This window comes from Narcine bancroftii, chromosome 10, assembly GCF_036971445.1.
Source record: "Narcine bancroftii isolate sNarBan1 chromosome 10, sNarBan1.hap1, whole genome shotgun sequence".
In the NCBI taxonomy this organism is placed as follows: Eukaryota; Metazoa; Chordata; class Chondrichthyes; order Torpediniformes; family Narcinidae; genus Narcine; species Narcine bancroftii.
The window spans coordinates 102,507,698-102,534,477 of record NC_091478.1 but is presented as its reverse complement, the minus strand read 5'-3'; the positions used below and the strand labels follow the sequence as shown (position 1 = coordinate 102,534,477).

Below are 26,780 nucleotides of genomic sequence, written 5' to 3'. Positions count from 1 at the left end.
AGTAACCATTTGTCTTGGCGATATCTATTGCTGTTGGGTTTTGGGGTCCTCTGGGCCTGTAACATTTTGTCACTGGCTACTGTCCACAGAAGATTTAATGAACACAAAAACAGCCTATGCTGCAAGATGCAAACCATGGCAAAGGTGGTATTCTTTGGATCTTGTACAGGTTTTTTAAGCCTTCACACTTGGCTTTTGCCATCACTCTGGTACAGGTTAATCTTGGTCTCATCTGTCCACAAGATCTTTTTTCGAGAATTTTATGCAGCCTCTTTTAGATACTTATTGGTAAACTGTATTCTGGCTGTTGTTTCTGTGGCTAACTAGTGGTTTGCAACTTTTGGCGTAGCCTCTGTTTTTCTTTTCACGGTCTCTGTGGACAGTACTCATTAACATATCCACACCTGCCTCCTGAAGAGTGTTTCTGATCTGTCGAACATACATTTGGGGCTATTTCTTCATTATGAAGTGGAGTTCTTCCTTGGAATACCAGTCCCTTTGTGATTACTGAGCTCTTTCTCCTTTATGTTGTTCCAAACTGGTGATTTTGGGCAATGTTTTATACTTGTTTTTCAGCCTCATAATGGCTTGTTTGACTCTAATTGGCACAACTCTGGTCTTCATGTTGACAAATGTGATCAAAAGCTGAGAAGCAAGTCAAACTCTTTCTTGACACCAGTGAAGCAATTAAACACACGTGAGCACTCACGAACACTTGTGAAGCCAAATGTCCCAGACATTATGGTGACCTGAAATGGGGAAACTATGTATAAAAAGTGCTGTAATTTCCACATATTCAAACCAAAATATAGACAAATAACTTGGAAAAAAATCTGGAATGTGGACTTGAATGTGAATTGTTTGATTAAAAATTTAAAACTGTGGAACACAAGCAAATAGAGGAAAACAGAGTTTTTTGTCCCAAACATTATGGAGAGCACTGTATTTGCTGAACAAATGTGAGAGGATTCCTGTATAAATATTTATTGTTTAAGATAAGCCATGATATCAATGTCCACCCTTTTTGTATTACAGATTTGCCCTATGGCTGGGAACAAGAAACTGATGAAAATGGTCAGGTGTACTTTGTTGAGTAAGTAATGAGAGGACTGAAACCAATTAAGTTATTTAAGGAAGGCTGATAATAAATTTGAGCAGTTTAAGATGTATACGAGCTAATAATTGGTATGTCCGGGTTGTGCGATGAGCAAATGTTGGACATTTGTATCTTTGCTGGATTTTACAAGGAGGAACCTCGACCTGTTTGCTCCATGTTGGCCCTCACCAAGCACATTTTCTTTCACTTCTGCTGCTTACCTATACTGGGGAAAACTTAACAGTTGCCAATTATTCCACCAGTATGCCTTTGGGGTGTGGCTGAAAAGCCAGAGCACCCAACAGAAACCCATTTGGTAATGAGGAGAACCAGCAATTTCCATCCAAGGTCAGATTTGAATATGTATCCCTAAAGTTGTGAAGTAGTAGCACTTATTGCTGCAGTTTTCTGCCATCTATGTAAAAGAACCTCAGTGTTTCAATATGGCAGTTAATGAGAATCTTGCTGCAGAAGGTAGAATGAGGTGACTGTTTTTAGAAGGGATCATGCTTATTTTAAAAAAATTGTTAAAACATTTGTGTTGCCTTGGAGTGGGATAGAGATCTCGGGTAAAAAAAGATTGAAATAGAATTTAAAAAAAATCCTGGAAATACTCAGTTTCTTCAAATTGAGAGGTAGGTTATAAGTGACGGAATAATAAAGGAGACTAAAAATGTGAAATTTGAATGGAATTTAAATGGTTTGCAGAATGAATTTGAGGGAAAATGATGCAAGGCAAGGTGATTATGTAAATAGTCATTGTTAACCTCATTATGATGTTGGAGTACATTAGTTTGGATGAAGTAATTTTATCTTTTGGTCTTATTCGGGCCAAAAAAATCTGAATCATCTGTAATTGCTGGAGAAAAATTTTCTGTCTGTTTGGCAATTTGCTGGCCTGATTCTTGGCATTTAATTTACCTTTAGTTTTACTCATTTTAAAGAATCTTCCTAAATCCTGCTCCTAAATTCCAGTCACAATGTTTTTCATGAGTAAACTTTGCCTTCCCATGCAAAGAATTTGATGATGGATTATCATTCATCATTTTTATTGGTGTGTTCCATGATGCAAATGGGTATCAACTTTACAAAGTGACATGTCCAAATTTTACCTTTTGAACTGCTGGTTCTCAGACCAAGGAGGAGATTTATTTGAGCTGTCATGTGGTTGAGAAGTTAATTTTCTGATGTACAATCAATTTTAATTGAGTAATAAAAATGTGTTAATTGCATGTGTACAGTGAGGAAGTTGCTGGGTGGGGTGTGGGGGGGGGGGGGGGGTGGGAAGAATACCAGGATCGTCCAATGCATTGCTTAAGTCATTGATCATTTTATGTTTGGAATCTAGTCTTTATTTAAACTGCTTATGCAACCTTTTCATTTAGTCACATAAACAAAAGAACTACATACCTGGATCCACGGTTAGCATTTACAGTTGAGGAGACGTCAGAGAATCCAAACGTCCGTCAACGATATGACGGTAGCAGCGCTGCTATGGAAATTTTACAAGGTCGAGACCTAAGTGGAAAAGTTATCATTGTCACGGGAGCCAATTCGGGGATTGGTAAGTACACAAGGAATTGATTGACAGAATATTGTTCCAAGTTACAAATAATCTTTTTAATTGTATCTTAAAATTAATATAGATTTTGTTTTTACATGCCACACATCTCTGAAGTTCAAATTTGTGGCCATCTGATTGTACATGTACAACCTGAGGAAACAGTGTATCTCTGGACAATAGTGCACACTGACCCAACACCTCACACATTCACTGTAAGATCCCTGGCATCCAGAATTCAAGAGTTGATGACATTTTGCATTTCTCGGTGGTAGTCTTTTGTAGAGGGAAACCATAAAGCCAAGGGTTGTGACAAATATGGAGGTCGCCACGCAGACAGGCTGAGCCAAGATTCTGCAGAGTTAGGATTTTGTTTTGTTCTTACTGGTACAAGATGACTGGCAACCCAAGCAACTGGAAATAAAAAATAATTCAAATTATTTTTAGTAAAAATTTAAATGAAAGTTTAAAATTGTAAATGTTCTCCAAAGCAACACACAACCCCTTGATGAAGATAGGTACAACATTCAACCAATGAAGTGCCTTGGTCATGCCTCACCTGCAGTCGGTGTTTGATCAAAGTTTGAATGAAGTTGTATTTGAATTAAATGCTGCTTGCCGCTGTGGCGACTCTCCCAGTGTTTCCCTAGTAAGAGTATGCAGTATATTTGTAAAGTTTCATCTGTGAACTTGGGGAGTGGGGGGCTAATTATGATGGAGGCACAGTTTGTGCAACACTCTTAACAGTTCCAGCAACTGGAGTTCAAATTTAAATTTTGTCACATGGAAATTATCTGATTAAAGTGAACTTTAGATAATTAAGGCCTACAATACTGATTTTTTTAAAAATTGCTCAACATTTTGCACTGTCCTTTGTCTTTTAAACTGTGTATTCTTAATGCAGGTGTATTAGTTCAGCATTGTTAAAGTGTGATTCAGGCCACTGAAAAATTCAATATTCAGTGTCTGCCTTCCCTGTAGGTGCTGGATACTGGGGATTTTGCTGTACATAGCAATCCAAAATATATAGATTTAAAAATAGTTTATGGGTTTCTCGGATTATTCAACAGTCTCACTGCCTGCGGGGAGAAGCTGTTTCCCAGCCTGGCAGTCCTCGTAAACTTGCATCAGTTTACTCTCAAACATCTCAAAGAAGGTAGAAGAAAATCCAAGTTCAGATATTCCATTAAATAATTGTACATTTTAAGATGTTCTTTAAGATGGTTAAGATTTGAAGATCCCGATGGTGTTACTTGCAATCCAAAATAAACATTTATTGAGTCAGCGCTGACAACAAACACACATTTATACTAATCCAACACTAATCTCATTTCATTATCCCCATATTTTCATCTCCCATTCATTTGCACAATTGGCTGCAATTACAGTAGTCAACTAACCTATCGATTAGTGTCTTGGGATGTGGGAAGAAAGTGGAACACCAGGTTAAAATTAGGTGGATCCTCGGGAAAGTGTGCAAGTGCCACAGGGACAGAACCAGGCAACCAGGATTGAACCTGGGTTGCTCGAGCCGTGAAGCTGCATCCTACCAGCTTTGTATGTACAAACCTTATCTCTTATGGGGGGGGAAAAGTATTTTCTGTGGTTATATGGATAGATTGGTAGGAAGGGATGAGTGAATGAGAGAGTCACTGAGGGAGTGATCCCTGTGGAAGGAGGAAAGGGTAAGGATGCTTCTGATAGTGTGATTCCATTGTAAGAGGTAGAACTTGCTGATATATTGAATGTGGAGGCTGATGGAATGATACGCAAGGACAAGGGGAATCCTGTCCTTGTTACGTCGGGGGTTGGGGGTGGGAGAACGCTGGAGTGAGGGAGGGAAGAAGGGGCCAGGGTAAATGTGCAGGAAATGGAGGGGGGGGTGATGCAGGTGAAGGCTGAGTTAATGGCAGTTGAGGGGAACTGCTTTCTTAAGAAGGAGAAAACCTCCAATATCTTGGAATGGAAGGCCTCATCCTGGAGATGGAGGATTTGAGACAAAGGCCTTCCATTCCGGTGACAAAATGGGAAGAGATGTAATCAAAAAGTAATTGTGGGAGTTGATGGGTTTATAGATGTCTGTGGATTGTCTTCCGAGATCGAGAAAGGGGAGAATGTTCCCAGAGATGGACCAGGTGAAGTCAGCATGGAAGTTACCAGCAAAGTGGATAAAGTTAACGAGCTTGTCATGGGTACAGGAAACAGCACAAATGTAATCATCGATGTAAACGTGGAAGAGTTGAAATCTTACCCATGTAGGCCTGCTCTTGTTGAGGGTGGAGAGGAGGTGCTCAGTGAAGCGATCTGCAAATCTTTCTCCACCTATCAAGTCCTCCCTTTGCCACCCCCTTCCCCCCCCCCCCACTCTTTTGTTTGGACACCTTCTGCATCTTCTCATACCTTGATGAAGGACTTAAGTCCAAAACGTTGGTTGCATATCTTTAACTTTGCTACGTAAAGGACACTTTTTGACCCACTGAGTTTCTCCAGCATTTTGTTTTTACTTCAACCATGGTGTCTACAGATTTTCATGATTTCCTTTAGAGGGATAGTGGTCAGGTGCAAGCAGGTGGGACCAGCCTGAGTGGGCAAATTGAGCTGAAGGACCATTTCCATGTTGTATGACTAAATGACTGTAACCCTGTATTCCACTATATTGGAACACAATGGGCTTCACTTCACGTTTCTGATTTGGTCTTTTTAGTTCAATGCCTCTTTTCCAGTTTATTAATGTACATTTTCTGTTACCTGACTAAAATGTTGTTTTCCGCTAATGGTGTATGGCACCATTGAGTACAGCCCCAAGCTCTATGTGCAAATAAACCATGCTGTGATAGGCAATGTCTGCTGATTGAAATAATTTCATTAGGGAGAATTTCAGCTTTCTCAGGGTCAGTAATATGACTAATCGGCAAATATGGCACATCTGAATGTTCGAAGACTCTTACTGAAAAGTGTGATTTATAAATGACTTTAGGACATGGTAGCTGCAAAGTTAAATAAACTACAGATATGAGCCAATTGAATGTAGATCACTTTTGTGAATTACAGGAAGATATTTAGAGTGAATTTGAAATTCCACCCAGCTTGAGGTCTGCCTTCTGGAGGCAAGGAGATAAAAATGAGAGGAATAAAAAAAACCTGATTTAAGTATTTGAATGCAAATGCCTGCTGTTGCAATTTTTTTTTTGAAAAAGATGAATTTGAAAATGCATGAGTTAGCAAGAGTTTATACAGCTCCCATGTGTTGAATAAATGCAGAGGTCACAGGCATGGCATTCATTCATTCTAGCTGATCCTTGTCCAAACGTGATTTAACATAGATGCCCTGGTACTGATAGTTTGTTGTTGTTGGCTGAGGGAAATCTGCACATAGTCCTAGGTGTGTTTTCTTTAAAAGCAAAAGAAAAGTATTTTCTCCAGGCTTGTAATAGTTATTAAAATTGTTGTTCAGATGGACTCCTTCTTGGGCTTCAAAAGGTTGAATCAGGTATTCAAATATTTTCCATAATTAGTTGTTTTAAAAAATAACCAACTCTTAAGTTTGTAAAACCTTACCTTTAAATGCAGTTTCAATATTAATGAAACCTATTTTGACATTGTACAGTGTCAAAAATCCATCAGGAAACAGTCAACCCATTTTGTGTCATGGGCATTTCCTCATCAACTAAATAGTTTGTGAATCCAGTTCAGCTGTGGACCTTCTTGCTATCCCTATCCCACAAGAGAGGAGCGTTCATGAGTGATGATTAAGCTCCAGGTGATAGATTGTGAAGGTTCTTCCTCAGACAGGTTTAGTTTCCTTGACATCTTGTGCTGTAAAAGCTGTTTAAACTGTTAATATGTGATAATTGGAGTCATTTAAGAGTAGTTAGTAAATTTCAATAATTTAAACATTGAATATACTTTTAAAATTTAATTTATTAAAAGCACATTAAAATGATATATTAATTCAAACATTATTTCAAACAAATTCTTTTTAAAACATCTTTGAGCTTGACAATTGCGCATACATAATGACAATTACATAATAAATCAATTGAATACAAGTAAACATAGAAACATAGAAAATAGGTGCAGGAGTGGGCCATTTGGCCCTTCAAGCCTACACCGCCATTCATTATGATCATGGCTGATCAGTACCCAGTTCCCGCTTTCTCCCCATACCGCCTAAACCCCTTGGCCACAGGGGCCAAATCTCACCTACACTTAAATATTGACAGCAAACTGACCTCAACTACTTCCTGTGGCAAAGAATTCCACACATTTACCACTCTCAAATACAAACAAAAGGGGGAAAGGTAAATAATAAAATATGCATAATTAAATTTATATTTGTAATAATTCAATCTAGTGTGAAACTTATTTCATGCAACCATCGGACCCATTTAATGGTCCGTTATATTAAAATTTAAAAAATTAAAAATAAAATCTGAAGAACGATGTTAAACTAATCTATGTCCTCTCTCTATTCAAAGTGAGGAAAACCATTTGCACTTCCATGTCTTCAAATGATTTGGGTTGCACTTGATGTGTTGAGATGAAGAGGACAAGTTTGATATGAAGTGTGTTCATCCTCTCCCTTTGGGGTGACTAAGCTTCAGCCCTGGATGGGATGTAATACCAAAAGCAGAGTATGAGATCAGATATTGCTGGTCAAACTCCAGTCTTTTCTGTGTTTCTGAACAGCAGCATAGGATTTGAAGACCCAAGGGGTTACAGATGCTGGAAATTAGAGCAAAAAATGAATGACTGGAATAAATCAGTTGGTCTTGCATCATCTGTGAGGAGTAAACGGGAATGTGGAAATCTCATGCAATTGTACAGACTGTTGTTGGGATTGTTCTTGTTTGTTTAATAATGGGTACTATCAATTTATTGTATTGTGTTGTTAGAGCAGGTCTCATGGTGAAGGATCTTGTAACGTCAGTTTGAAAGAACTATTGTGTTTTGATTGACATTGTTGGCACAAGTGGCAATTATGAAATCATCTGAAAGTATTTGTTTTACTAGAGAAGTCAATGTTCAAGCAAAAGAGAGCATGCAAAGAAGCAAAAAATAGTGGGAAGATGAAGGATTAGGAGGTTTTGAAAGACTTGCAAAAGAAACAAAAACAACTCATGAGGAGGGAAAAACATTATGAAGGTAGGCTAGCAAATATTATCAAAGCTTCTTCAATGCAATAAACAGTAAACGAGGGGTGAAAACAGACAGATCTTCAGAAAATGGTGTTGGAGAACAAATAATGGGAGAGAATGAGATGGCAGAGATGCTAAATTAATATTTTGGATTCATTTCAAGAGGAATAGAATATAAGAGCAGGGATGTGATGTTGAGACTTTATAAGGCTTGGTTTTGGGCTCGTCATTTAAAAAAAAATGACGTGCTGACATTAGGATTCAGAGGAGAGACACAAGGATGATTCTGGGAATGAGAAAGTTTTCATATGAGGAAATTGTGATGGCTGTTGAATGTTGAATTTTGAAAGCATTGACAGTGTAGATTTAGAGAGGTTGTTTCCCATGGTGGGAGAGTCTAGGACAAGAGGGCACAACTTCATGGACATCCGCTGAAAAAGAGATGTGAAGGAGTTTCTTTATCCAGAGGGTGGTAAATCTGTGGCCACAGACAGTTGTATTTAAGGCAGTGATTGATAGGTTCTTGATAAGACAGGGCTTCAAAGCATATATGGAGAAGGCTGGGAAGTGGAGCTGAGTGGGAAATAATTTCATGATTGATTGCTGGGCCAGACTTGATGGGCTGAAAAGCCTATTTCTGCTCCTCTGTTTCATGGTCTTATGGTTTAAAAAAAAATTAGCAAGCCTTTTTATGTATATATTGGAGGGTGAGAAAAGCAGAAAGCAAGCTTGAGGCAATGGATAATTGGCTTTTGTTTTAAACATTAGTAGGAAATGAAAGAGATATCTTAAAATGATTTAAAGCTCCACAAATACAATTGAATTCTTGTATTGGGACTGCATTGAATGCTACTTTCCACTGGAGGGCAGTCTTGGTCTTTGCTTAAAAACTTTCTGGAATTAAAATTGATTCCTATTCCTGGAAAATAGGTTTTATTTCACAATCCTGCATATCATTCAATCGAGGTTTAATGTGTCATAACTTTTTGAGAGATGACTTTTTTAATTGTAGAAAATTTCCATGCTTTGTATCACGTGAAGCCAAAAGTACAGATGATTTGCTCGCCATTTATCTCCATTGATAATGCACTGACTACGGTTGACATGCTGAATTGGGCCAGGGATTTGTTTTTATTGATTTATCTCCTTGTGCTTGATTCTGTGCAATTTAAAAAAAATGCATATCAACTCAGCTGTTCAATTGGTTCACGATCCTTGATTCTTAATTTTCCATTGTTTTGTACTTTGTGTCCCCGATGTGGGAAAAAAATAAGGTTGGGTACTCTAAGTTCAGGTTGTTGTAATTGTTAAGCCTGATAAAGTTTGTCTTAGCTTTATGGGTCCCATAAATAGAGTGAGTAGTATTGGTGTACATGACATCGTGGTTCCTCTTTCTGATAGGACATTTTCAGTTAATAAATGCATTGATCTCTGTGTAAAGGAATATATTTGAGGTCACCTTGTTTTGTTAAAAAATTAATTGGTATTGTGTATTTTTTAAAAAAATGGATATTTGTCTCTGAACAAGATGTGATTGTAATTGTACAGATTGGTATTGTATTTGAAGAAATTGTATCAATAATGTTTACAGCTTCTGTAGTGCCAGTTATCAAAAATATTGTTATGTATTTAAAATCACAATATAATTTCCTCAATAATCTTATGTGGTTATTGCTGTGAAAACAATATCAGTAAAGTATACTACAGTATGTTTCTTTTATGATGTTGTTAAAGTTCATTGCTCTGTCTCTGGTGTAACTTTTTAAATTCCCTTGCATAAAAGTCTGGGATGGGTCACTTGGAATTGTCTGCAGCAGTGGGCACAGTTCTAGCTGAAAATAGTCTGATGTATTGTGATTTGAACTCTGATTTTCAAATTTATAGCTCTTTGTAGCTTTTGGTCAGCTTTGCTACATTAAAATGGTTAAACAAATTATTTTACAGCGATAACTATAATGGCATCATTTACTTTTCTGAAGTGGAATTCCATTCTGACCAGGGAAGCCGCATCAAAACTGTATAAAAATGTAGTATTCATTTAAAGGATTAACATGGTGATGGATGTTGAAATGCACCAGGTATGTCATAAAGACATTTTGGGACAAATCTTTAGAAATGATCCTTCTGGTTGACTAACTTTATTTTTTTGTGATTGTTTCAGAATTGGGATTTATTTGCCAAGATTTCTTGGACAGTCATCAGAAATCTTCCATAATTGGACCTTGCTTCAACTTTTATTCCATTAGAGAAGTCTACTCTTTTTGTATGAACTAAGATTAATTTCAATTCATTACATTTAGATTGGAAGAATCCAATCCTGCTCTCTGTATTTTGGATTTAAATCCAAAAGTGACATGAAGGACTTATGGACATATGAATGGTTTTGATGGAAGAGTGAAAGCAGTTACACCGCTTTACAAAATGTTTCTTTGGAACAGAAATTAATTTGCCTGTGAATTTTTTTCCAGCGATTCACAAGCTTTTAGTTTAGTGGGGGCGTGGGGGGAGGGAATGGAAATTGAAAAAAAATTCTGTCAGTTTTATTTTGCTTTCTCTCCTTGCTATTCCCATCCCCCTCCTCATTTAGAAAAAAAATCTGGTGTACTCCTCATGTAAATACCAGGATCAAGTAAACCTCACCATAAGATGGCCTTAAATTGCAATACACAGTTCTAAAATAATGACAAAGTTCCAGAAAGCAGTGGACAGATTATTCAGCATCAATAAAGGAGAAGACAGATCAATGACATTCTAATAAGAATATTGTGAAGTTTAGATGTATTTTGGCTTTCATAAACATCTTTTGTTGCTTGGCTTACCAACTTGGTTCTATAACTTTTTCTTTGGTTGCTTCAACACATCATCCACTTGTTTTATAGCAACGTTGGTGAGAAGATGAGGTGATTAAAATAGTTGAGATTTTTTTCAGAAACTATAGTAATGTGAAATATGATGTTCAATTTTGACTATAGCTTTTGACAATTTGGTGCTAAGCTTGTCAGTCTTAATGTAGAATCTGAAGGACTGACCTTAGTCGAGAATGAAAAAGTCCGACACAAGGTCTTAATCAATTTATCTCATTTTTTTAGTACCTTGATATTGTTGATAAGGTTGTACTTGTTAATTCCTAATACTCTATTGACAGAATGGCTGAGTCAGCCATTTCAGGGGGCCTTTGGTTAATCTGCATCACATTGTGGCCAGACTCTAAAAAGCAAACTTTCCTCCCCTGAAGGACAACAGTGTATCAGAATAGAGTTGCCAAGCTAGTAGCTGAATGTAATTTCTGCAACAGACAGGGTTGAATTTGGATTTGGGGTTCTGAACAGTTAAAACCAGTATGGTCACAAATCCAGTTAACTTGGTTGCTGTTCAATACTGTTCAGGCCCAGACTTGTGTTGCAATTATTGGTTCACTTTGAAATTTCTTCCCACTGACTCCACTATCACTTTTTAAAAAGTGCTATCCATAATTAATGCTATTATTTTTGCTGTGAAGGCTATCACAGAAAGCCAGCATAAAAATAATGGAAAATAAAAAAAGATAAAAATCGTAAGGCTTAAAATTTCCCCCATCACCCCTGGAGTTGGTTCACCAATCACGCAATTTCAAGCAACCATAAAATTTACTTATTCAGCATCTATCAATCTCTGTAGGTGCTGGATACTGGGGGTTTTACTGTACATGTGTAATAGATGTGAATTATAGCAATTCACCTGTCCAGCCTTTTCCATTGTTTTTAAAAAAAATATTATTTCAGTGTTTCTCACTTTATTATCCTACCAGGAGTCCAGTCCTACTTATTGATCATTCTATGTGGAGTAGAATTTATTGATCTTGCTCTTTGATTTGTCCTTACTACTTTGAACCTGTGTCCTTTATTTTGCTGTGTGATTTAGCTCTGATTAACATTTGCTTGTACTCTGCTCACTATCTTGTGCGACCTAAAAGGTCAAGCTTTTGCCACAGGCCTCAGAATGAACTGCCACAGGATAATATGCTTGTTCAGTTATATTCAGAGTTGGTGCAGCGATGACTTGATTAATCCATCCTAATGCCACGTGTCCAATGGTCATCCTTGTCTTCTTGCTCCTGATGGAATTGAAATAATCCATTCCAGTGAATTGATGGCTAATCTGAGCAACACTTTGAACTGTGTTTTCTATTCTAAGAGTAAAGAAGCCACATTTTGAAACATGTGGTTCGCAAAGTAGGAAAATAATTGATTACTGTGGTAGGCTTGTCTATCCTGCTGTGTCATGGAATTGAACTTAAGCATTGCAATAAAAAATATTATTGAGCCAAAGTTAAGGTTTGTCCAGATGATTAAATTTGTCAAATACATTGATAATATCAAATGCAGTCTTGTGGCAGGGAATAATCTGTACAATCACCTCTTGGTTCCCTTTCAAAGACTGGATGCTTCTTTTCAGTCGTTTTCGTACCTGATGGACTTCCAACCAGTGATGGAACATTTCTTATTTCAAAGTATTTGGACCAGAAGTACCATTTACAATAAATAAATCCGCTCTTAAATTTTTTAACCTTCTGAAAAAAAAACTGTGCAAAATCCATTTGATTGCAAGGTTGCCTGGTAAAATGGGATTGAAGGACCCTGCACATTGCTATTCAGTATTCATTTTGGTTGGCTCTTTTGAGTTATTTTTCTTTCCAAGAATAACTAATATTTCTGTTTTAAAGCATGAGGGCTAGGGCAGGATGTGGTTGGATAGAAATACAAAGGTATCCAAAACAGGATCAATTACCAGAACTGTACATAGACTTAAGCTTATAAACGAGAGTAAAGGAAAAGTAGTGATAGAGATGTTGAAATGGAACTTGAGGAGCTCTATTAATGTATAGAAATTAAAAGCTTGTATTGCTTGCCAGAACATTCAAAGGAATTTACTTATTCTTCCTCTGGTTTTTGTTCAGCTGAAGTTCTCGTTATGGTTCAGCATTCCAAAATTAAAATGTATTTTGTATGATTTATCCCTTGCATGTACCAGGAAGCTTTTTTGGGCAACTTTTATCAAAGGGAAAACAGTGGAAGTTTGCACTTTAGGCTTCTGCTATCTTTAAAGAGATTGTTTGATATCTGAATTTCTCTCTTCACTTGTGCCAGTTTAAGTGCTTTGAATATCAACTTCAGTTTTTCCATAGCTCAGAGATCTTAAATGACAACACAACTGGAAAACTCAGAGTGGGTTAATTCAAGATTATTCAATTAATGAAAGGAATCCTGGTTTTATCTTTGAACCATCTTTCTGATAATGAGCAGCAAATTATTAATATAGTGAATGTACACTGTACCTGGTTTATTTGTAACACTTAGTCAGCTGGCTCCAATTTAGTTTTTTTCGAGTTACTTTAAGGCACAATCAGCGAAGATTGGTAAGAACTTCTCCACAATCTCCATCAGTACCAGAGAACCACAGGGCTGTGTTCTTAGCCCCCTGCTCTACTCACTTTACACCGACAATTGTGTAGCTCAGTAAGACAATAACACCATCTACAAATTTATTGATGATATCACGGTAGTGGGTTGTATAAAGGAAGGAGTTGAGTCAGCGTACAGGATGGAGATTAAAAACTCATCTGACTGGTGCACCAACAACAACCTTGCACACAGTGTCACTAAAACTAAGTAGCTAGTGTTTGACTTCAGAAAAGGAAAGCCAGAGGTCTAAAATCCAGAGATCATTGGGAGAGGGTGAACAAATTTAAGTTCTTGGGAGTCATTATCTTGGGGGATCTTTCCAGGACCCAACACACCAATGGCATCATGAAGAAAGCACGTCAGGAGTTTGCGGAGGTTTGGTATGACACCAGAAACTCTGGTAAATTTCTACAGAGGTGTGGTGGAAAGTGTGCTGACTGGCTACATCATGGTCTGGTATGGGAACACCAATATCCTTGAGCGTAAAGCCCTCCAAAAGGTAGTGGACACAGCCCAGAACATCACAGGCAAAATCCTCCCCACTATTGAGTACATTTACAGGGAACGCTGCTGTCAGAGGGCAACAGCAATCATCAAAGACCCACACCACCCAGCAGACACTCTGTTCTCACTGCTGCCATCAGGAAAGTGGTTTAGGTTCCACAAAACTCACCCCACCAGGTTGAAGAACAGCTGCTCCCCCTCCACCATCAGACTCCCCAACAACAAACTCAATCAGGGACTCATTTCAGGGATTCTTACTTGTGCACTTCATTGATTTTCTTTGTTCTCTCTGCATTGAACTGTTAGTGTCTTTATATCCGTTATCTCTTTACAGTTCTATTTATTGACATGTATTAGCTGAGTCCAGTTTATTTTTTGCACAACCAGCTGGCAATTTTGCTGCACATTCAGGAAAATGGAATCTGTTCTGTATGTAATTTCATGTGTCCACTCTGACAAGAAATCTGAGATCAGAATTCCCCAAGATTGCAATTGCCATAAACTTCACTTTCTGTACTATTATCATGGGTATGGAAGATGATCTCAAACTGAGTGATGAGGTCATTGAAAGAGTAACTTCCAAGTGAGGAAGTGGAATGCCTCTGAAGGAAATCTAGTTTGACTGTGATGTTAGTACTAGATATATGCGTCCTAAGTTAGAGAAAGTCATGGTTGAGCCAGTGTAAGGCAGTTGCAGTAAAATGAAGCGTAAAGAAAGGAGGAGGATTGCAAGAAGAGGGTTGACCTGGACCTGTCAATTGTTATGGAAAGAATGCGAAGCAGAAACAAACTATTGTGATCCCAGCATTGATGATGTCTGTAAATTTGACTCAGGTGATATTGTCCTCTGTGTTTAATTTAGAAAATAAATAAAAAGGAATTAAGCGAACAGTGAATTTGAATCTGTTTGAGATCGGTATGACAATCTTGAAAAGGAAGTCGATGTGTGTATTTTCTTGTTAACGTTGTTTGAGGATCAGATGGAGCTTTGAAGGAATGACATACCACAAAAAATATCTTCAAGTTATTATTGTGGTATAATTGGCTCAGTGGGGAGTGTGCAGTTTAAATAACAACTGTTGAGGATGTATACTTGCCTGTTTGCTGAATGCTTTGATCTAATATTTTGCTATCACTTTTATGATTAATTCAAGAAAGATGCTTTGGAAACCGTATAATGCTGTACTTTGTTTCAAACAGTGAACATCACAGCACAGCATGTGCCCTTTGGCCCTTGCTATTGTGCCAACCCATATATTCCTCAATAAAAAAGTACAAAATCCTTCCTACCCAGCAACCCTCTATTTTTCCTCCATCTATGTGCCTGTTCAAGAGTCCCTAAATGCCCCTAATGTTTCATGTCCTCTTGTGTTTGCTACTCCCACCCTGAGGAAAAAGCACTGGTTGTCCACCCTATCTATGCCTCTCATAATCTTGTGGACCTCTCTTGTCTTCTGAAAAGTCCAAGCTCTGTTAACCTTGCCTTGTAAGACTTGTGTTCCAATCCATGCAACAGACTGGTGAATTTCCTCTGCACCCTCTCCATCACTTCCACAACCTTCCTATAATGAAGTGACCAGAAGTGAACACAATACTCTTAAGAGTAGCCTCACGAGAGATTTGTAGAATTGCAACATGTCCTCTTGACTCTCTAACTCAATCCTCCTATTAATGAAACCTAAAATCCCATAGCCCTTCTTAACTATCCTATCAATCTGCGCTGCCACCTTGAGGGAGTGGACATCATTGGAGTGGACTGAGTCAGAATGGTTATCCTTTGGGTCAACAGGCTTTGGCGAGAACAGGTAAGAGGCAAGGGATAGCATGTGTTGAAGTAAGAAAGGGCCACCCTTTTCAAGGAACAAAAAGGATTCAGCAGGTAGGCACAAGCAAGGTATCATGCATTCTGTTCCTAGTCTTAAGTTGTGGGAATGTCAGCCAAGGCAGGGGAATACTCCTGCAGAATATGGGTTGTTAGGGAAGTCAGCAGTGTCCCCAATGACTTTATCTGCAAGAAGTACGTCCAGCTACAACTTTCGACAAACCAGGTTAAGGAATTTGAGCTGGAATTGGATGAACTCAGGATAATTTGGGAGGCAGAGGGGATGATAGACATGAGTTATAGGGACACTATCACGTCGAGGAGGCAGGAGGGTAGATGGATGACAGTCAGGAGAGGCAAATGGGATAGGTAGGCAGTGCAGGGCACCCTTGTGGCTGTTCCCCTCAATAGCAAGTATGCCATTTTGGATACTGTTGTGGGTGGGGTGGGGAACCTACCAGGTCTCTGGCATGGAGTCTGGTCCTGTGTCTAAGAAGGGAATGGAGGAGAAGAGGCAAACTGTAAAGATAAAGGATCCCATAGTTAGGGGGGCAGATCAGAGGTTCTGTGGAAGGGATCAAGAATCCCGATGGTATGTTGCCTCCCTGGTGCCTCACGGCATCCTTAGGAAGGAGGGAGAGCAGCCAGATGTCGTGCCCACATTGGGACCAATGGCGTAGGTAGGAAGGGTGAGGAGGTCCTGTCAGGAAAGTTCAGGGAGTCCGAGGCAAAGTTGAAGGACAGATCATGTATGGTTGTGATCTCAGGATTGCTACCCATGCGATGTGCTAGTGAGGTTAGAAAGAGAAGGATAATGCAGCTTAATATGTGGCTGAAGTCATAGTGTAGGAGTGAGGGCTTTTGTTTTCATGATCATTGGGGCCTCTTCTGGGGAGGTGGGACCTGTTCTGACAGGATGAATTGCATCTGATCTGGAGGGGGGACTAATATCCTTGCAGAAAGGTTTGCTCATGCCGATCTAGAGGGATTAAACTAGATTTGTGGGGGTGGGGGTGAGATGGGAACCAGAGTGCCAGTGCAGGTGGAGGAGGGAAAAGATGATGTGAAAATTGCATGAACATTAGAAGTCACTAAAAGTGCATCTATTTCAATGTAAAGAGAATTGAAGGAAAGGTAGATGAGCTGAAAAGCATGGATTGACAAGTGGATTATAACATTGTGGCCATTAGTGAAACTTAGTTGCTGGAGGGGCAGCTCAATGTTCCAGACTTCCATTGCAATAGAATAGGGGTGGTGTAGGTGGGGCGGATAGAGGGGGAGGAGTGGCATTACTTGTCAGGGAAAATATCATCGCTGTGCTCAAGCAGGACAGGCCAGAGGGCTCGTCTCCTGAGGCTATATGGGTGGAGCTGAGGAATTGGAAAGGTATGAGCACACTCATGGGGTTGTATACTCCTTCAATGAGAACTGAAGGAGCATATCTGTAGAGAGATAGCAGACAGCTGCAGGAAACATAAGGTGTGGTAGTCAGGGTTTTTAATTTTCCATCTATTGACTGGGACTCCCACACTGTAAAAGAGCTGGATGGGTTGGAGTTTGACAAATGTATTCAGAAAAGCTTTCTAAATCAATAAATAGAGATACCAACTAGAGAAAATGCAATACTGGGTCTTCTTCAGGGAATGAGACAGGACAAGTGACAGTATGTGTAAGGGAACATTTGGGTCCAGTGATCATAATGCATGAGTTTCAAGTTAATTATGGAGAAGGATAGGACTGGGCCTTGGGTTGAGATTCTAAATTGGAGAAAGGCCAATTTTGAAGAAATGAGGAAGGATCCAGAATGTGTGAATTGGGATAAGTTGTGTTCTGGAAAGTTGTGTGAGGTCATTGGAGGAACTTCAAAGGTGAAATTTTGAGAGTACAAAGTTTGTATGTTTCTGTCAAGATGAAAGACAAAGTTAGCAGACATAGGGAACCTTGGTTTTTGAGGGATATTGAGGATCTGGTTTGGAAGAAGAGAGGGGGTAAAGCAGGCATAGGCAACATGGAGCAAAAGAGGTACTTGAGGTGTTTAGAAAATGCAAGAAAAATCTTGAGAAAGAAATCAGGAAGGCTAAAAAATAAAGACGAGGTTATTTTGGCAGACATTGTGAAAGAAGTTCCTCAGGGTTTGTAGAGGTATATTAAGAGGAAAAGGATAATAAGGGACAACAATAATCCCCTTGATGATCAGAGTTGTCAGCTTTGCATGGAGCAAAAAGAGATAGGGGAGATCTTGAATGCTTTTTTTCATCAGTCTTCACTCAGGAAACAGGCTCAGAGTCGTGGGAAGTAAGGAAAACAAGCAGTGAGGTCATGGAACCTATACTGATTAAAGAGGAGGAAGTGCTTGCTTTCTTAAATGGAGGATAAATCCCCAGGGCCTGACCAGATATTCCCTTGGACCTTGAGGTAGGCTAGTGTAGAAATTAGAGGGGCTCTGGCAGAAATATTTAAAATGTATTTAGCCCTGAGTGTGGTGCCGGAGAATTGGAGGATAGCTCACGTGGTTCTGTTGTTTAAAAAAGGCTCCAAAAAGCTTCCTTTTGAAGTATTTATTTTCAGAACGTTGAAATGTTCAAGGGAGGAAAGACAAAAGATTATGGGGATAACCAGGAAAAACAACAGAGAAGATTAAACAAATCGAGTCCATTCAAGTTGCATATTTCTGCTTTCTTGACTTTTTATAATAGTATTGACAATTTTAACAAAATATTGAGATCTGGAATTTAAAAAAAAAAATCTCTGTACCAATTTTTGAATTTAGCAAAAGAAATTTCGCACTTTTTTTGCAATTCATTGAACTGTTTGTCGTAATGCTTTCTAAATTCAACATTCAAATAGTTATCACAAGCAATCTGAAGTCTGAGTTATTTTGGTGATTTTGGATGTGCGATCTTTCTATTACTTGACCCTTGTACGTGGGTAATCCTGAATTCACTTTGTAGAAGTACATACTGACTGAGGCCCAGTTTTCCTTTTGGCTGGGTACAATGTTGGCATATCTTGTAAAGTCAACTCCTAAGCATATGGCATTTTAACTTTTGCAGTGGTATCTGATCAGTAATATAACTGTTCAGGTACTTTATCATTACTCAAACAAACATTTCTTAGAATAAACCTGTCCATCACCGAAGCAAGGGAATACAGTTTCCACTGTAATACAGTGAATAGACTATTCATCACGTTTGTACTAATTTTGTAGGTGAAATACTTTATTTATAAGTATTCTCTTTGAGGTTCCCTAGCCAAAATGGTCATTTGATGCTTTTTTAAGCTGGTGCACACTGTCTTGTTTGATGTGTTTGCGTTGCTTGAGCAGCTATTTAGTTTAAGCCATTGTCAGATGAGCGTTTATGGGTTTTGTTCAAACGGCAACAGAGCTTACCGTAAATATTCAAGTAATAACGCAAAAAATTCGAGCTCAAAGTAGGGGGGGAGGGGGTTGCATTATACACAGGAGTAAAATTTTAAAATTTTTTTCTGCCAGTTTTAACGAAAAGTAAGATTATTAGCAGCTGCCTTCATTGACGGCAGCACGACTCGGGAGGGCGGGGAGAGAGACGGCAGGCCGACTGGGGGGCGGGGAGAGAGACGGCAGGCCGACTGGGGGCGGGGAGAGAGACGGCAGGCCGACTGGGGGGGGGGGAGAGAGATGGCAGGCCGACTGGGGGGCGGGGAGAGAGACGGCAGCACGACACGGGCGAGGGGATAGGGGTCGTATTATACACGGTAAAATTTTCCCCTCAAAAATGGGGGGCGGGGGTTGCATTATACACGAAACACATTATGCACAAATATTTACGGTAATCATTTTACCACCTAACAATGTAATTTGAAGTCATTTTCTTATGTCGCACTTTGTTGTGATTATATTAGGTGTCAGTTTATGGATTTTTCTAGACATTGCAATTAGTGTTAAATTTAAATCTCCATGTGGGGATACATTGCATCCACCTCGACATTTACATTCAAATATTCCAGAGATATCCTTTGATTTCATTCACCTAGGTGTTTACAGTTTGTTGATGTTAAACATTACAATGAAACATTTCTGGTGCAAATTTGAAATTCCCAAAGTATCAAAAATATGCAATCTATTGAATCCCTGAATCATGGAAAATATCAATAAATGTGTACTAGTAAATTGATTTAATCAAGATGGAGGAAAACGTGAAACAACTTAAGGACTAAACTTGAAAGTGTGATTATCTGGTGGAGATGGGCATATTTTCAGGTCTGAATCTATGAAAGCAAAATTCCTGGTTCTTAATTGTCTCTGTCATAACTTTGCTTTTCAGTATCCTGTGTTATGAACAGCGCATAACGAGCAGACTAATTTTATTTCTAACTCTTAAACTATCCTTAACACTAAATATATCCACAGCTCTCTGTGTGTGTGTGTGTGTGTGTGAGATATACCCTATCCATTACAGTCCAGGCCAAAATCTAGAAAGTTACTTCAAAGTTCAATTTGTGTTGAAGCATAGGCTTTTGAAATTTGATGCCCAGAATTCATGTTGAACTGGTGGGAAGACTGAAGTTGTGGCCTCTACAGACTCATGAATTCTCCTTGCAGCCTTTGATGAAATGTCCATCCACACGAGCTGTGGTCACAACCCTCCTGGTCCTTTTGTAAGCAAGACTTGAACTGGGTGGCCTCCACGAAGCTTCCAAGACCCTGGTACTGGTCTGTCCAAGTAAATTCACTGCTCAACACACTTAAAATGAAGCAGTCTCTCCAGGTGACCTCCACTGTTAGCCACAATCAAAATGAACCACTTTGCTTCCCAAAAAGAACCTCCTGGCACAAGTTGATCCACCAAGAAGGCCCAATCATTCATGGAGTATGCTTGGTTCTGAATTCCACAAAAATGGCTGGCTTCAAGAGCTGCTTCAAAAAGCTGAGTTCTCTTCAGCAGTCAGAATGGTTCTCCCATTTCCCAGAAATGTAGCCCTCTTAATAGATAGAATTTAGCCTCCATTGTTAACACCAATGCAATTACATTGTTCAAATGACCACATCTCTTTTTCTTTGGTTTTCTTCGAATTCCCAACGTGTTTCTTACCCTGTGCCTTTATTTTGTTCCTCATCTGAATACATAAAGCATGAAATTTATCTGTACATTTCAGAACAAATAATTTAGATTGATCTATTTTCTTCAGCCAGTGTTGCTCATTGTGGCATAAGAGGACGTGAGTAATTTTGCTACCCGAGTTGATTAGTGTCATCACTTTTTTCTGAAATTTCTTGTGAAGCAAAAGGAAAAGTTCTCATGATACGTCCTTCATAGAATAATAAAAAAAAAGATTTGAAAGCTTTAAATTCATGAATACCCTTGTTCTAAACTGTTAATAATTGGTAAAAGTTTAAAATTTGGAATATTAACTGTAAATAATGTGAAATAAAACAGTGCTAGAAATGCTCAGCCAACCTGATGAAAGAGAAACGCTGTTAATGTTTCATATCGATGGCCATTCATCAGAACTACATGATGTTTGAGACCACTGGAAATCGATCGTCATTCTTCATCTCTGAATGCAGGTATTCTGTAAAGCAGTTGTCCAATCTGAAATTGTTTCATTTCTGATTTTTCAGGCAAATGAAATAATGATCCACAATTTTATTTTTCGTGCTGCAGCCTAATGATTTAAAATTACATTTTCAAGAAGCTGAGGCAAAAATAATCTTCAGTTCGAGTCATTCTAATGTCTGAATGTACTTTTTGCCCCTTGTGAACTGACTATCTGAGTATGCTAAAATCTCTGAAATTCAGAAGAAATCTCTGGTAATAAATTTTGAAGGAACTGAAGATAAGGAATGCCTGTTGCCATCCTTCTGTTGTTAGGGCCTTTCAGGACAAAAAATAAATATGTTCTTTCCAGTATTTTCCAGAAGCTGATAAGGAAACAAAGAGCATGTGCTGCTCACTTCGAAAGGGAAAATGAAAGTGCAATGAATCAGAGAGATGCTGAATTAATGTGGTCAATGTAGGCATCTACTCATGTCAATTTAACGTTTTACCCTGCATACCTCATTCACTGTATCACAAATCAGTCATTCATTTTTCTTTCTCATAAACCGACAACAATCAGCAATTCTCAATTTAGGTAAATGAATATTTATTTAATAGCAAAATTATTTGTCATTACAAGCAACAAGATCAAATGGGGTCCTGATCTGACATCTTGAATGACAGCTTTGGGCGTGTTTTGGAGCCTGGCTGTCTTAAATTTGCAAGTGCAAATATCTGTTGATGGAATATTCTGAATTTTTGTAAGTTCCACGATGAGTGAAAAATGCTTGTTTTGACAGAGTGAGATGCTAGTTCAAGTGGAAAGAAGGTTCAAGGCAGTTGGAGGCCTGGCTCAGCTGCACAAATAACAGTCAAATAGGATACCTCATGTATCCCCTCCTTCACCACCTCCCAGCCTGCCTGATCTCTGGCACAGAACCTTTGCTTATCTCCAAGGAGAAGTTCTGGAAATCTACAAATGGTTTGAGATGTGGCATGTGATATTTGGTTATTGAAAAGGAATTCATTCTGCTGGAGCATCTCATTTAGCGCCCATCAACATATCAATCACAAGCTTGTCCAGCCTCTCTTCCCTGAGGTTCTGTTGAACAGACAGAACCATTATCTCTTGCAATGCCATTAAACTCCTGGGACTTCTTCCAAGCTGTTTGTAAGCCCATGGGGCTTTTGTCCCTCACACTGTTTTTAAACTCAGGAGGCCTTGTGAGTTTATGGATAGCATAAGAGACAAATGTTGGCAACACACAAGCTCCATGAAAAGTTGTTTGTTGATTTTAAAGCAATATATTTGGTGCCTTGGGTTTTCTTTTTCTCTTGTCAAAAATGAGAAGAGGATAATTGTTCCACTGATGAATGCAGTTAATGAGAAAAGTTGTACAAGGCAAACCAGCTGAACATCAAATCCTGGACAAATGAATGTTCTTTAATGGCAGTTACAAATATTTTGGTACGCAAATTATGAGAGCAATTATGTTCAAGGTCTTTAGTTCTGTTTCACATTCTTCCAATGGTAATCAATGGCATAATTTGAGCTTTTGGGATGTTGGTTTGTGGAGCAAAGAGTAGGTTTGTTACTTTCAGTTAATCCACAAATTAGTAACTGTTACGGTCTGCTGATTTTTAAAAACAAAGATAAGATAGAAAAGCCAGAAAGACATATAGCTTAATTTAACATCCAAGTTTGTGTGCTTGTGGGGGGAAGAAGTCAAAATGGCTTCAATGCACAGTTAATTTGATGAAAATAGCATGTAGCCGGATGAGCAGTCACTTTGTCCGCCTTTTTGTTCATCGTTTGCAGCCATTTATATTTATACACTGTTGGCATGAGCACAGAGGCACTACATGGTGTGAACATGGTGAAAACACTTAAACAATAAAAAAAATTGTCAGTTCTTTTAACTTTTCTGCAAAGTTATTTTACCCAGCACTTCATCTCTCAGAATTACCAAGGGAGCTTACAAGTGAGTTGAAAAGTACCTTTTCATTAATTCTGAAGGGAAACTTGAATATACTTAATGTGTGGGTGAAAATTTAATGGAAGGAATTTATCGTGACTTTTAATAGATTTGAATGATGAGAAATTGGAATATGATTCTGGTGAAAAATTACTGAGAATATGATACAAGTGCTTCTTGCACTTCATTTATGTCAGTAGAAAGAAGTTGCCTCGCATAGAATTATCTGCATCTCCAAAAAATAAAAATCCAACAGATGCTGGAAATCTAGCCAAAAATGCTAGAAATGCTCAACAAGAGAAATGGTTTGCATTTGAGGTCCAGGTCTCTTCCTTGGAATGGGGAAACAGAGAAGTAGAAGTTAATTTTCCAGAAGAGATGGTAGGGGAGGCATTAGGAGAACGAAGGGAATATCACTGAGAGGATGAGCCCAAACCAATTAATGGGGGCAGTTACAAATACATTAAGCTTCTTGGTCTGGGTAAATAGTAATGCTATATAATAAGCTCGGTCAACCAGATTATGTGAATGTAATAAAATCATTATTCTAATGTTGAATTTAATGTTTAAATCCAGAAGGTGTCATAGATAGTGTTGTGATTAGCACAACGCTATGACAGCTTGACGGTTCAAACCTTGCACTGTCTCTCAGGAGTTTGAAGATTTTCCCCATGACCTGTGTGGGTTTTCCTCAGGTGCTCTGGTTTATTCCCACCCTCCAAAGTGGATGGATTTGTTAGGTTAATTGGATGACTGGAACAGGTTTCTGTCATGCTATATCAGCACCAACAAACTGAAGTTGTTTGGGTAGACAACTTGCTCAGGGTGGACAAGTAGGTGGCAAGGTCTGTTTCTATGTAGTAAAACTTTGCCTTGTGTAAATGCCTCTTTTTTCCCTCACATGCACAGAATTGTATTAGACATTAAAATCCACTTGAATTTTCTAAGCAAGTACATTGAAGATAACATTGAACATTTTTGGAAAATTCCTTTTTCTTGAGGTTCAAACTAGAAAGTATTTGCATGTCAACTGAACACGAGTCGCTTGATGGATTGAAATCTAAATCCGCTAAGAGCATTTATTGTACCTGTATAAGTTCTATGGGGAACATGTTGTAATGCATTGAAAAAAGATAAATTCAGGGTTTAATGAGGAATAACACCTTTTTATGAACCAGCTTTGCACTTCATCCAATTATTGGAGGAAAAAGTAAGGTTAGAGCCACAAATGATGACCTTTTCCATTTGTTTCTACATCACTTGAGTTGCATTAGTGGCATAGTGAAAATTGAGGGAGCTGTTATAATCTGACAATGCAGTCATCTAATAATGGTTTAAAAATTTCAACTATTTATACTGCATATAAAATAAAGAGTGGTAAATTTCACTGCAGTTGATTAAACCCCCCCCCCACCCCAAAACCTGTTAGAGGTAGCATTGCATGAATCAGTGTTAATTGGTCAGGTAAGGCTATTTAGTACATTGCTTCCATCAGAATATTCTCGTTTAGGTATGAGGCACTCCTGCACTTCATCATTTTTGTTTTCCTATGAAGAATTTATTTTCACTCTCGAAAAAAAATCTTTTGGTAAAAGCAGTGGGTCAACCTTTGCTAAATTCCTCCAACAGATTCTTTTCACTTCAGGTTCCATCATCTGCAGTTATTGGTGTTGCCGTTATTTTTTCTTCACTCTGAGGCTTTTCCTGTTTGCCTCCTGTTATTAGCATCAATTGTTAATTAAAAAAAAATAATTAAAAAATATTAAGGAAATCCACAAAGATTGCATTTAATTTGTTCACAAGACCCAGCAGCTTGCTTGAAGTTACGTGGCTTAAACATTGGTTAGGTTAATACTGACTTAGTTTTCTGCTCTTGATTATGTATGTTTCAATTACTATTGGCATTGGTATTGATTTTGCCAATGTGAGGGAAATGTGGATGTCCATTTGGACACTGAAGGTCCTGTGCTCGACTGTTCTGTGTTCTACATTGAAATAAATATTGGACTCCGAACTTTCCTTGTGTTGAAGTTCATGATCACATTGTGGACTACATTAGTCCATGATGTTGTGGTGGAGCAGAGTTTGCTTTGTTTTTCCTTGTGAATGTGTTGGATTCTATGAAATGGGGCATCAAATTCAATTTGATATCCTATAATATTCAGGACAGGTATATTTAAACATTTTAGACTCTATTTTCTGACAGTTCCTTGACAACTTTGTTCAGTGAGTTTACCTTTTGATGTGCAGTGCCAAATAAAACGAGATCATTTTGTATTGGGCAAGTGTTAGCAAGTTTGTATTGGGTGGGAGGGGTTTGAGGGTTCTGCACTGAAAACACTTGGAAAATTAGTACTGCTTTGAGACTTTGTTTGGAAGAAATCCTGGCTCTTTATGGCAAAGGCCTTATTTATTTTAGAGAAAACAATTAGTTCTTTAGTTCATTTTGAGATTAATAAATGAAAATATTTAGGTATCCATATCAATTTTTCTGCAGGGTTAAAAAACAGGTTGGTCTATAAAAGCACTCCAGTATTACTTAGGTCGTTGGCAGGTAATTTGAAGTTTTGAATGACCAATATTTAGCTCAAAATATTCATTTTTAAACTTGCAAAGCTCCTTTCTTGACAACAGCATTGTTTTTGTAATCTTTCAAATAATGTACAGGTTGAACGTGGTAGAAATGTCCTCGGGTGCATCTATCTCAATGTAAGAAGTATTTTAGGAAAGGCAGATGAGCTGATAGCATAGATTGACACGTATTGTTGCCATTAGTGAAACTTGGTTGCAGGAGGGGCAGGACTGGCAGGTCAATGTTCTGGGCTTCCAATGATTTACACATGATAGAATGGGGTGGGGGGGATGAAAGGGGGAGGAGTGGCATGACTTATCAGGTAAAATATCACAACTGTACTCAGGCAGGAGAGACTAGACTTGTGTGACAGACAGTAGCCAATAAGAATTAGAGGAACAAATCTGGAGAGGAGAGATAGCAGACAGCTATCTCTCCACAGATCTGTGGTAGTAGGTGATTTTATCTTTCCACATATTGACTGAGGCACCCATACTGTAAAAGGGCTGGATGGCTTGGAGTTTGCCAAATGTGTTCAGGGAAGTTTTCTAAATCGGTATATAGAGGTACCCACTAGAGAGAGAGTGCAATACTGGATCGATAAGGGAGCGAGACAGGGCAGGTGACAGAAGTATGTGTAGGGGAACATTTTGGGTCCAGTGATCATAATGCCATTAGTTTCAAGTTAATTATGGAGAAGGATTGGTCTTGGATCAGGTTGAGACTAAATTAGAAAAGGGCCAATTTTGAGGAAATAAGAAAGGATCTAGAATGTGTGGATTGGGATAAGTTGCTTTCAGGCAAGGATGTGTAAGGTAAGTGGAGGACCTTCAAAGTTGAAATTTAGAGATTACAGAATATGTTCCTCTCAGGATTATAGGCAAGTTTAGCAGACATAGGGAATCTTTTTTTAAAAAAAATTCTTTTGAGGGATATTGAGGATCTAGTTCAGAAGACCAACATATAGCAGGTATAGGCAACATTGTGCAGTTGAGGTACTTGAGGAATATAAAAATTGCAAAAAAAACCTCAAGAAAGAAATCTAGGAGGCTAAAAGAAGATGTGAGGTTGCTTTGGTGGACAATGTGAAGGAAAATCCTAAGGGTTTCTACTGGTACATTAAGAATAAAAGGATAGTAAGGGACAAAATT

The 26,780-nt window shown here is 38.4% G+C and overlaps 1 protein-coding gene across 14 annotated transcripts in view; it reads left to right on the top strand.

Annotated features, from left to right (window-relative positions):
• The window catches only part of wwox (WW domain containing oxidoreductase), an 877,584-nt gene that overhangs the window by 15,858 nt on the left and 834,946 nt on the right, over positions 1-26,780 (top strand). For all 14 annotated transcript variants that reach the window (XM_069902091.1, XM_069902085.1, XM_069902084.1 and 11 more), the window contains exons 3-4: positions 1,036-1,093; positions 2,482-2,660. In XM_069902091.1, the coding sequence (XP_069758192.1) occupies positions 1,036-1,093; positions 2,482-2,660 (237 nt within the window). The remainder of the gene's footprint in view (positions 1-1,035; positions 1,094-2,481; positions 2,661-26,780) is intronic.